This window comes from Protopterus annectens, chromosome 8.part0 (genome assembly GCF_019279795.1).
Source record: "Protopterus annectens isolate FY-2018-M chromosome 8.part0, PAN1.0, whole genome shotgun sequence".
NCBI lineage: Eukaryota > Metazoa > Chordata > Ceratodontiformes > Protopteridae > Protopterus > Protopterus annectens.
In genome coordinates, this window is record NC_056741.1 from 212925050 (window position 1) to 212937513 (window position 12464).

A 12464-nucleotide genomic window follows, 5' to 3' on the forward strand; every position below is an offset into this window, starting at 1 on the left:
CACCTTTTTAATCAACTTAAAAGATTTTGTAAAACTGCAAATTGCAAGTAAAAGAATATTTCAACAACATTCTTTACACACATCTACATATTAATTTCATATTACCAAACTCTCAGTCCTTTGAGGATCTTAGATTTTATGAATGAGATTCAGCCTTAAAAATTTCACTCACCCATGATTTCTTTTCCACAATGTAAGATCTAATCTGGATCAAACACCAGACTTGTTAATTGCTGCCTTACCCACCTTTGTTTTGTGCTTCAGGAGAAAGTGAGATTTCATGCTGATCACACGTTAGACTGAGATAGATTTTCTTTCTGTGAAACAGCTTCCTTTGCCAAGATGGAAGAAATGTGTAGCAGAAACCAGTGATTTTTTCCAACCTGCCATAGGAGCTATGTTTGCTCGGAAAATGTTCTCGGAAGAAAAACACCAACTGGTGAGTAGTTTTCATTCCTAATTCATGTTTTTTTTCTGATAAATATATTTCAATAAAACAATATTACTTCAGTTTGCTTTAAATAAGTTTAGTGACATCTAAATGGTTTTCTAAGTAGGTGACATTTGATAACAGTCTAAAATGTATTGACACCTTTTACTAGGCAATGTCAGTTAGCGGTATAATTAGCTACAAGACAGACCTTGTCATGTATAGGCGATTAAAATAGTTATAAATGCTTAGACGTTTTTCTTGTCACAGTTTGAACTATTTCATTATTTTAGTGTCTAGCTTCTGGCTGCTATTTGGAGAAACAATATTATTTTGTGTTATCCATTCCCTACTATCATACTTTAAAACACAAGTGACACAAATATGGATTTCACACTGCAAGCATTTCTGAAGAGAGGTATATGAGAACTATAAATACAGAGACAGCTGTTATCATTGAAATACTGGGGAACTGCACCATCTAAGGGTGACACATCACACTGTTTCTTTATGGTGATGAAGGTACGCACACTCAGAAGCTACAAACACCAACCTTAGTTGCTATTGTACCTGTGCTGCTCTACCAACATTTTGTTAAAAGCAGCGTTTGTTTAATCTTTGCATCTGAGGTTTGTGCCATGATCTTATTTTGTCCTTTTTTTTTGTCCAGTCCTCAAAAGATGGGTCTCTGATCTGACCTCGTATCTGGCTTTGGCCACTTCAAAGGTCTGGATCCAGTTCTCAGGCTTCTCAACCTACCCATAATCCTCTTGTGCAAAACAGGCTACCTCAGATCTTGTTTGCCACTTTCTGTGCTGGAGTAATCTTTGTTGCGAAAGATTTTATCTTATTTCCTACAGATAAGCGCTTTCTCTATTACCATGTTTCCCTCCCCCTGTAGTCTCTTATAGCCTTTGTTAGGTTTTTAAAAAAAAAAAAAAAAAAAAAAAAATATATATATATATATATATATATATATATTTATTTATTTTTGTTTCCCTTGTTCATATAGTATAGTATTAGTATAGCTTTAGGATAGGTTCATATGTTCATAGGTAGGTACTAGGCTATCTGCCCGAGGGCATTTATAAGCCTAGCCAGTGTGTGTAGGCTTTCGTTGCCACATTGATTAATTAACTGAGCTTCTGTCAAGCAGAGCCAATGAAGTGATCCCAGGGGTGTATTTTCTGTTACCCATCCACTCGTCAAGGTTTCTCTTGAAGAGTGTTAGTGAGGGGCTTTGCCTAATGTAGATAGGAATTTTGTTCCAAAGCATGGGGAGTCTCTGTGACAGGAATCTATCCTGGCTCCTTGAGCCTCAACAATGATGTCAATTCCAATGGGTTAGTATCAGATGCAAGGTCTTCTGATCCTGTCCTCCCTTAGGAGCTTTAGTGCTAGCTATTTCCGCTCTGATGACTGCCTTGGACCCAAGCTGAATGTTTTCTGATATTGAGATGCCTCAGAGGGTTTTGGTTGCAAAAGCCATGCTCTCCAGATCCATTTCAGGCTCAATGTCTGAGGCTCTTGAAAGAGTATGCTCGAAACCTAGAGTAAGATCTTCCCTCTTGGAACCAGATCTAATCCACTGCATTTCTACAGCCTACTCTCCTAGTCTTGTCAGAACAACCAGTTCTTGAGAGCCTTAAACCTGCTCTCCCTATAGAGACCTTGTATGTTTCCGAGAGACCATGTATATTTCTCGGTCCTCCTCTCAGCAACCCACAGAGGAGGTTCATAGGAAACACAGGTATAAAAGGAGACACTTAGATTCCCCAGAGGAATCCCTTACTACTGACACTGATTTTGATAAGGGAGAAAGCTCCTACAGATTAAGATTGCCAGATACCTGCGAACCCAAAGGAGGACACCGAAGGTCATAAAGGAGGACAAAGGGGAACACGTCCTGTTCTGCTCATGAAATACAGTGTACTGCTGTGACAAATAATTCCTTACTGACACAGGGACCACTTTGACTGCTGTACAATAACATTTCAATGTGTAATTACATTAAGCTGGTAGTTTGCTTCAAGGACAAAATAACCATTTTATTGCTGAACAGGTTGATGAAGAAAATAACCAATTTACCACTGAATAGTTTCATGGAAAATATAACAGTTCCACTACTTAACAGGTTCAGATCTTTAAAACACTCAAGTGTTAAGACATGTTGCTTTCTTTTTCATGTAATGGTACTGCTAGAAGTTTACTGCTCATAAATACAGATGCTTAATACCAGAGTACATGCAAATCCCCACAGTATATTACATCCACAGGCCCTCACATCCTTGTCTTAATAATTTAAACCAAAATGCTCCTTGGGCATGCCCTGAAATTTAAAAATTAAAATAAAAGAACTCCATAAATCTAAAACTGACTTTCTTTCAGTTAATAACCATCTTCTGTTTTACAACAATATGCCTGCCTAATAATGATCCTGATCTAAGATATAGTATGAATTTGCAGTGCTTTCTGAACTTGTTGACAACCGCATCATGTAACCACGGCAGGGACAGCTACAATCAGACTGTGTTACAATGAAAACTTTAAAAACAGCTAATTTGTCAGATCACAAAATAAGTCATCAAAATTAAATGTTACAGTAAAACTATCTGTTTTCATATTTCTCAGACGAGGTGACTTTTCGCAGCCGTTCATTGTTCTCGGCAACATAGGCATGGAACTCCAGACAAGAAACGTTCTAAAATTGTACTTTGTAAAAAGAATTCCTCTGACAAAGTCAACAGTCTATTTCTTTATTTTGTCCACTGTGCATTGATCAAGGAAATGCTCTTTCAACATTGGCATTGTGCCCAGGAATGCAAAAGAAAAAATTTGCAGATTTTAAGCAGCTCTGAATAAGTGGCTTCATTTGCACAACTTTGAAAGTATGAACACCACTGTTCATGAATTAGACTGTCAAAAAACTGTACATCATCTACAACAATACCCTTTTTGCTCATATACTGTACGCATGTCAACAGATCATCGAACATACTTTCACTTTGTTTAAAAACATCCAACGAAAGCACTGAAATTTATCGCAGGGTGTCATCCACTTTTCCAAATAATCAATGCACCATTGGTACACGGACTGAACCTCTGTCATGAATGTCTTGCATTCTTCATTCCGGCCATCTTCACATCGTTTTTTTCAGAAGCTCTGTCACTTTCAGCGAGATAAAAATTTCACTCTGTCTGCTCAGCAGAATTTGCTTTGTCAACTGTAGGATTCTACAAACTTCCAACGCCAGTGTTTCTTCCCTTTCAATAGCTGCAATTTTTGCCTGAAATACCGACATCAGCGTATGCAAAAACCACAAATATACTTCTGAAAAACTGTTCTTGAAAAAATTCTTTATCAGCACCGGTGGCTGATTTGTGCTCTGAAAGTATGCTTTCAGTGCGGGGAATAACTGCAACAGCCTCTCAATTGCTGAAAATAGGCTGAGCCATCTGGTTTTGCTGTGGTATAGCAACTGCTGATACTTAACATCAACAAAGTCACAGAAATCTTTAGAGCCTCCATGTGAGCAGTATACACAGAAAAATAGTTGAACAACTTCAGCACAATTGCTTCAACATCAACTGCCATTAAATCTGCACCATGTCTAATACAGTTGTGAAGAACATGGGCTGGACATCCAAAGCCCACCAGTGGCTACTTAAGGCTTGTTTTCAACTATGAGAAAGCATTTTTTCCTTCTTTCCTGTTTATACCCCCAAAGTTCACATTTGTATTTTCTCCTGCAAACGCAACACATTTTGATAACACACTGTATTTCTCAAGGGTTTCCAGCAGGTAATTACATACCATTTCAGATGCTTCATTTGACATGCTGTCCAGTGCAAGTAATCTAGCCTGTGTTCACCAGCTTTTCAATTAAAATACTGAACGATTATTCTGAATAATTTCTCTACACCATGGGTACTGGCATCTGTTGCAATTTAATGACTTTACTACTTCCAGAACAGTGTGAGGACCAGTGACATTTTTTTATAATTGCCTCTGTTTTTGTCCTTGCACATGTAATATTTTTAGCAGTCTCGGAGTCACCAAACAGCCTACGCATTAAACCAGCAGTGCAATCTGTAGCTTTATATGACTGATGATGAGCGACAGCATGAAAAGCTGATGTTGCTTCGGCAGCATGTCTTCAAAGATTCTGCCAAATGTTTCTGTTGAAAAAATTATGTGATTTTTGCAGACAAAGCAGATGTCTTTGCCATGTTTCTGTGTTTTTTGCTGGTAACATATCATTCTAAATTAGTGGAAAGTATAAAAAAGTTAACAGAAAAAGAGAATAAGGAGTTGGAAAAGGAGATTTATTTTTATGAACTAGATAAAGTATTAGGGCAAATAAATATAGATTTGGCTGCAGGAACAGATGGAATAGGATATGAAATGCATAAGAATTTAAGGGACTGGCAAAAAATATTTTTGAAAATTTTGAATGAATGGTTAAATTAAGGTTTCATGTATAAAGAACTATGTAGTGGAATATTTAAATGTATATGGAAGAACAAAGATAGAAGACAATTAAACAAATGGAGACCAATAGTATTGCATAATACTAATTATAAGATCTTTATGAAAATAATACAAAAGAGATTTGAAACTAAAATGGAAAATATTATGGAAGATAGTATATATAGTATAAAGGGGAATAGTTGTCAAGAATCATTAATGATAGAGAAATTGTGGATGATATTATGACTAGAAAAGGAGAAGTTAAAAACAAGATAAGAGACCTTAATAAGGCATTTGGTACAATTGGATATGAAATCTTAAGGGGAGTAATGAAAGAATATAATATAAGTGAGAAAGGAAATTATGTCGGTCATTGTATAACAGTAATACAGTAAAAATAATTCTAAATGGCTGGTTAAGCTAAGAGTTGCACATGAAGAGTGGTATAAGACAAGGATGCCCAATGAGTCATATACTCTTTGCATTAGTTATGAATGTGATAGCATGATATGAAATAAATTGTAAAATGAAAGAGCTGGGTATATAGCACATAAAGGGTTAAGAATTCCAGTTCTGTTAACATACGCAGATGACATTATAATAATTGCAAAAAACAAAATGTGGATAAAAGAAGTAATAATTTGCATAAGTGACTGTCTAGAGGTGATAAGGATGGCTTTAAATGAAGAAAAAAATAAATTAGTAAAGATAGTGGAGTATATATTTTACAATGAATGAAGTTTCTGTGTTATTTATAAAGTTTGGGAATAAAGATGTAAGTAGAATTCAATGGAGGAAAAACATCAGAAGAAATAAAACTAATTTGTCTTTTCTGGAGATTGTATAAATTATCATTCAGAAAAAAAAGGCTTATTTGATAAATTCAGTACTGATGGAAAAAGCACATAATTAACAAGTGTATTTATGTAGCCAACAATGGTTGAAAAATAATTATTTCAGATATGTTTTCATTGATATGGGGTTCTAGACTAAACCCAGTAAAAATAGGAGTTTTATATGTAAATAAAGAGGACAGAGGTTTAGGATTAATTAACACAGTGGCATATGCTGTTTCATTAAATTTGTACAAAGTGTTAAAGTGGATAGATGAAAAAGATGAGAGATTAGTATAATTGTATAAAAATAAGTATGACAATTTTTGGAGCATGGTAAAAAAGAGAAAACGAGTGTATAGATGAAGAAATAAATTGTTACCACGACAACATTTTTTTTTGTGTGGAAAATAAAAATTGATGTAGAAAAAGAAAGAAAAGTATGGTTTAAAATGCAACAATAAAGCATTACTATGTAAAACCATGGGACAATCTAACAGATGAAAAGGTAAAGCTATAAAAATAAAAAGCAAATGGTGTAATGAGAAAGTAGAATGCCAATATATTTTGTGGAGACTGGTATTAGATTTGTAGTAAAAGGAAATACTCATTACAAAAAAAAAAGTGATAGAGTACATTTGCATTGTTAAGAATAAACTATTGAACATGTGTTTTTGAAATGTAAAAGAATAAAAAAGTTATGGAGAAAACTATGCAAAGAATATGTTTTCAAAGATATAAAAGAAGTGGATAAAATAAACGTGGATGTGATTAAATATGGATATTAAAAGAACAGAAGTAAAGAATAAGTTAAAATAATAGATAAAAAGTTATTTTATGTTATATGGGTTATATGAAATCAAAGAATAAATGACGTTATGTTTAATGGTAAATGGATTTTAGTAATAATATTAAATAAAATCAGATGGTTATGGAAAAAGTATTGGAGGGTCTAATAGGGATGAAAATTTAGTATGGTTATAAGGAAAATTATGAATATGTGTAAATCTATTTGTATATCTACATATTTGTGCATTTGTAAATATGTTGTAAATAATAGCTCTTTTTTGTGTATAAATAAAGGCCCCATACTCTTTCTGACAGGTGTTGTGGGATATTTTACATCCACCTCAGTTAACCACAACTGAAGCAGATGAGGCTTCAGTATAATATTTCCTCTGAAGGACAACACACTCAAGAGTGTCACACCCCCTTATACTGCATTGCAATATCAGCAATTCATCTACCTAGTGTGGGAATGTAACCCACAGCCTTCTGCACTAAATGTAGGTATGCTACATGTGGTGCCACTGACACTGTTTATTAGTGCATAAAGATGTACTGTCTGTGTAAAATATATTATTTTTTAGGAAAGTGTTTTAAATAGACAGGGACTTTACTAAATGTGTCAGTGCTTATATTCACTTTGTGACAACATACTTGACATTTTTCCTGACCATGTGCTTTTATTTTTCAGGTGTTTTTTACAGGATTTAAGAGTGTTGCATATGCATTACTTTGAAAGGAGGCTGTGTATATAATTGTAAATGAATATGCTACTTGCAAACACCTTTTGACACCTTAGCGTCCAAGCAACTCATTCCATGAAATCTTACTGGCTTTCAGACCTCCTCCTCAGTTACAGCATGGATACTTTCTCTAGTCCTGCTGACTCTTCTCCAGCTATATCTAGAAACAAAAAAACAACTTACCAAAGAGTCTTTGTTAATAACAGGGGCATAGTCAATGCCACAGCCAGTGGTGGGTGAACCTGTAGTAGCAGTTTGTCTTTCCTCAGACCACTCACTTGATTATCTGGCTTCCTCTGGTGTAGTCATTTCAGCCACTATGAATCAGGGGTCAGCCACATCCTCTTCATCTGTTCCATTGTTAGATCTGGGCATGAGAGAATCATCTTTTTTAGGGTTAGGGAGATGTTTCTTGATGTAGCTGGGGAAAGAGACATTTAGTCGGGACAGAAGTGCCTTCTCCAAGTTAGTCTTCTTTCAAGGTTTTACCTGCAAAGAAAAAAACAAAAGTTTAAACATTGTTCATCTTAAGACATGGTGTCTATTAGAAAATATGATTTTCTTACTTTAGCCAGGTAATTACTACAGGCTGTTAAGCCCGATATTCAGAAGTCCTTTCCTGTGGACAATGTCAGTAAAGAAATTAATGAGGAAAATTTGTCAAAAGAATTCTGACCTAGACTGAGATAGGGTTCTGCTCTGGCAGATTCCCAAGCCCAATACTCTGATTCTGTGGAAGCTTGATCCTCACCACCCCCTTTGGAAGAATTTTCCTTTTCTCAGGCAATAGCTAGGTTCAATAAGGTGTTTTTTGTTTATAACTACTAGTTTCTACCAATCTTTCCCTGTGGACAAAGAAGGCAAAGTATCAGATTTGTTAAAAGAATATTTTTTCTTCCACTTTGATGTGTAGAATTCTTAACTATCAGACAAACATGTGTAAGGTCATCCTGTTTTGTGCTGGCAGCATGAGGGAATTATCTACCAGTCTTCCCCCAGAGGATAGTTACTATATGAATCCTATTGTTCCTTATCTTTTTCATGTATTAAAACATGCAATGAAAAGTGTATATGACTGGGAAGATACTGTATTTAGGGCCACTGCTACTGCTACAGTCCTGAAGAGATATGCCTATGCCCATGTCCATAACCAAATGTGGTATATAAACAAATGGGGGGCACCAGGTCTTACCCCTCTGGGTAGGCTGGCTATGATAGCATGTGAGGTAGCTCTACAACATTCTTTAACCCTGCAAACATCCTACATTCTGTCACAGCAAAATATAATGACAGACAAGTTGAGTAGGTCCAGGACAGCCCCTCAAGACTGAAAATTGTATGGGGGGGGGGGTCTTCCAGGAATTGATCCAGTTGTGGAGAACAACTCAAATAGATCTATTTGCCTCCTTTCAAAACAGACAACTGAACAATTTTTGCTCCAGAGCTCATTGCAAGTGAGGCTATAAAAAATACTTTTCATCCCTGTGCTCTTGTATGTTCCTTCATGCGTCTCTTCCCTTTCTACTGTTATCCAGGGTAATTCTGAAGCTTCAGAAGTACTCTCCAAAAAAGAAATGTGGTGACTCCCTTTTGTCCCAGGCAACATTGGTTCTCCCTTCTTATGAAACTGGCCAAGGACAATTACCACAAGCTTCCTCACAGACTGGCCCTACTCATACAAGACAAGGGGAGTTTGATGCACCCAAATCTCAAACAACTTCAACTAACTGCCTGGATGATTCATTTCTGATACATTTTTGACATCACTTTTTTTTTTTGAAAATGTGCATCAGGTACTAACAGAGGCAAGAAAAATGCTAGTAGGAAATTTTATATAGGAAAGTGGAAAACATTTTCTAGTTGGTGCCTAGTCAATAACCAGGGTACCATCAGGGATTACATACATTGGGTGATGAAATATTTGTGTATGTAACTGTCCTCTGTCAAGATACATATTGCAGTTGTTTTAGTATGTCTTCCCACACATCCTCCTCCTCCTCCTCTTTCTTCTCTGTTGTAGTAAAACAGTTTCTAAAGGGAGTTTTATACCCGAGACCTCCTTGTAAATAGTTTGCTCCATCTTGTGATCTTAACTTTGAGTTAGAAAAGTTAACTATGTTTCCATTTGAACCTGGTCATCGGGTATATTTAAGGTTAATTACACAGAAAACTGCACTTCTCATTGCCCTCACTTATTCAAGAAAGGTATCTGTATTGCAAGCTTTCATAGTGGGTGAGCCTGTCTGTTTTTTTTTTTTTTTTTTTTTATAGGGATAAGGTCTCATTAAGAACAAACCCTACACCAATACACAATGCTGTTTCAGAGTTTACTTTAAATCAAGCCATCATTGTCGTAGTCTTCTTTCCATACCATGAGAACCAGAGAGAAAGGATTCTACATACTCTGGATACACATAGGCAGCTCAGGTACTGCCTTAACAAAACTAAGATGTTCATCGTGTTTTACTGTTGCAGTCCTTACAAAATGGGTTATCCAGCTCCCGGTAGCCCACAGTCCGCCAGAATACCAAAGTCCTTGGTATATGACGTTGGCTGCCTTTGGTTTAGGCCTGACGTCAGGACTTCAAGTACAAAAGTAGGCAGCTGACGGCATTGCCTCAGTCTTTCTTGCAGCAGAGCCCAAAGCAGAAGCATTTTGCATGAGTGCCAGATGGCCTAGTACCTTCTTTTTGTATTCCGACTGCTTAGTTGAAGACATCCTCAGATAAGTACCCCGTTGGGGACCCTCTTTTCTTGCTTTAACGAATGTCAGAGAAAGTTAATAACTGTCTTGCCTGTGGAAAACAGATTCTGCACCGTGATTTTCACTCCTATTGTATTACTTGTTTGGGCCTTGAGCACAACGTCCCTAATTGTGTTCTCTGTGCTTCTTTCATCCCGCGTACCATATGCCGTAGAGCTAAGATCTTGTTCAAGCATTTCGGAGTTTGGCCTAAGTTCATCGGTATGGCGTCTTCTGTTCTCCCGTCTTCAAATATTCCTAAGAAGCGCAAGGATAAGGACCGCGACAGGCTTAGGGTCAAATTAGCCAATGACATCCATGTTAAGTTGGTTGTCGGCCCAGCAGTAATCAGTGAGGCGCTTTCTTTGCCCCTGCAGTCAGCGGATGTTCAGCAGCAGGCATCTGCAGAGACCTTTTCTGAGTCCTCCATACCAGAGGCTTCTACTTCGTCATCTGACCCCCTGCCAGTCGCCGCCTATGATGGATCCAGAGCCACTAAGCAGGCGCCGGCTTCTGAGGCTTCTTTTCTCCTCCCAGAGACCAGATCCAGACCGATGACCTTGATTCAGACTTCTGTGGTGGCTAGGCCTCCCATGCCCCTCCAGCTTTCTAACAGGCCTTCCAGCCGAAAGTCTATTCCTAGGCAGGTGTCGGCCTCCCCTCAGATGCCTCAGGCTCAGATGGTTAAAATGGCTAGTGATCTCTTGACCCTTATCAAGGGCTCTAAGTCACATCCTTCTAAAAGTATTAGGAAATTGTCCCCAGAAGCTTTTTCTGCGTCAGACTCTGAGGTTTCCAGCAACTCTGCTGATGAAGAGGGAAACACTCCACTTTTTTCTTGTTTTGAGGATTCTGATGCAGAAGACTCCATCCCTTCTGCCTCCCCTCCAGAAGATTTTTCTTTTGGGGATACTCTGAATACTCTTAGGAAGCATTTCAAGTGGGAAAGTCAGGACTATTCTCAGTCTAAGAAATGGATTAGGGAATTCTTGGATTTGCCACAGCATAAGCCTTTGGCTATCCTTCCGGTTTTGGAAGTTGTTGATGTTTTCATGGAGCATTCTTTGACTCCTAATTCTGTTCCTCCTGCTCCCAGAAAGCCTGACAGGTATTATAGAGTTCCTGATTCTCATCGGTTCCTTTTCAAAAATCCTACTGCTGATCCAGAGATTATTTCTCAGGGTCCTAAGGATGTTAAAGCCACAGTTGCTAAAAATCCTGTTCCTTCTGACAGGGAATCTAGGGCCTTGGATAGATGGGGTAAAAAGGTTTATACTTCTTCCACCCTGGCTATTAGGTCTGTTAGTTGTCTTTTTCATATGCTTAAGTATCAGCAGCATACTTTGGAGGCTATTAAGGCTAACATTGCTGGTGTTCATTCCTTGATGGAGAGTAAGGACATGCATGATTCATTGAATTCTGCTGCTCTTGTCACTAAACATTCTCTACATTGTGGTTTTGACACTTTGGTGGCTTCTTGCAGGGCAGCAGCCACTGGTTCTGTCATTAGAAGACATGCTTGGCTAAAGGAACAGCCCCTTTCTGAACCTGTCAAGTCTAAATTACTGGATGTGCCTTTGCACAAGGACAATCTTTTTGGTAGCAAAGCATAAGAGGTGTTGAAAAAGGTGGAGGATAAGGCCAAATCTATGCAAACTGTTAAGGACTTTCTGCAAGTTCAGCCTTCTCATTTTAGTAGATATTACCCTTCTAAGAATTGGACTTTTCCTGACCCTAGTAAACAGAGTCGCACTAGGTCTAGGGGTACAGGTCTTCTAGGGGACAGACTTCCACCTCTCAAAAGGCTAAGCACTGGCACTCTTCCTCTTCAAAATTGGGGAATTCTAAGCAAACTTCCCAAAGCAAGCATTCCCAATGACTCCGGCCTTCCCCTGCCTGCCTCTATGGGCCCAGGGTTTCCTTTGGGGGGGAAGGTTAGCCATGTTTGCAGATGTCTGTTTCTCCATCACAGACGACAAGTAGCTGCTCAAAATAGTATCCCAAGGCTATAAGTTTTCCTTTCACACCTTCCCTGTCCACCAAGGATACCCAGATATCCCCCCAAATCAAAGGACAGAAGCAAAAAAACAAGTTCTTTACTAAACCTGGGAGCAATAGAGCCAGTTCCTGCACTACAGATAGGCCAGGGTTTCTACTCAAGGCTTTTCCTGGTTCCCAAAAAAGGGGGCACCTGGTGCCCTATTCTGGATTTGTCCATTCTAAACACTTTTCTGGTTATTCCAAATTTCAAAATGCTCACTCTTCAGCAGTTGCTGCCAATGCTGGCCAAGGATTCCTGACTGGTGACTTTGGATCTCAAAGAAGCTTATCTTCACATCCCAATAAGGGAAAGCTGCAGGCAGTTCCTTCGCTTAAGGGTGGGGAACAGGCACTTCCAATTCTTTGCACTGCCTTTTGGCTTATCTACTGCTCCCAGAGTTTTTACCAAATGCCTGGC

At 38.1% G+C, this 12464-nt stretch overlaps 1 protein-coding gene across 1 annotated transcript in view; it reads left to right on the forward strand.

The window, feature by feature from the left end:
* The window catches only part of LOC122808703 (endothelin-converting enzyme 1-like), a 1298251-nt gene that overhangs the window by 209502 nt on the left and 1076285 nt on the right, over window positions 1-12464 (forward strand). The window contains exon 2 of the mRNA XM_044079690.1: window positions 329-439. Coding sequence (XP_043935625.1) covers window positions 329-439 — 111 coding nt within the window. The remainder of the gene's footprint in view (window positions 1-328; window positions 440-12464) is intronic.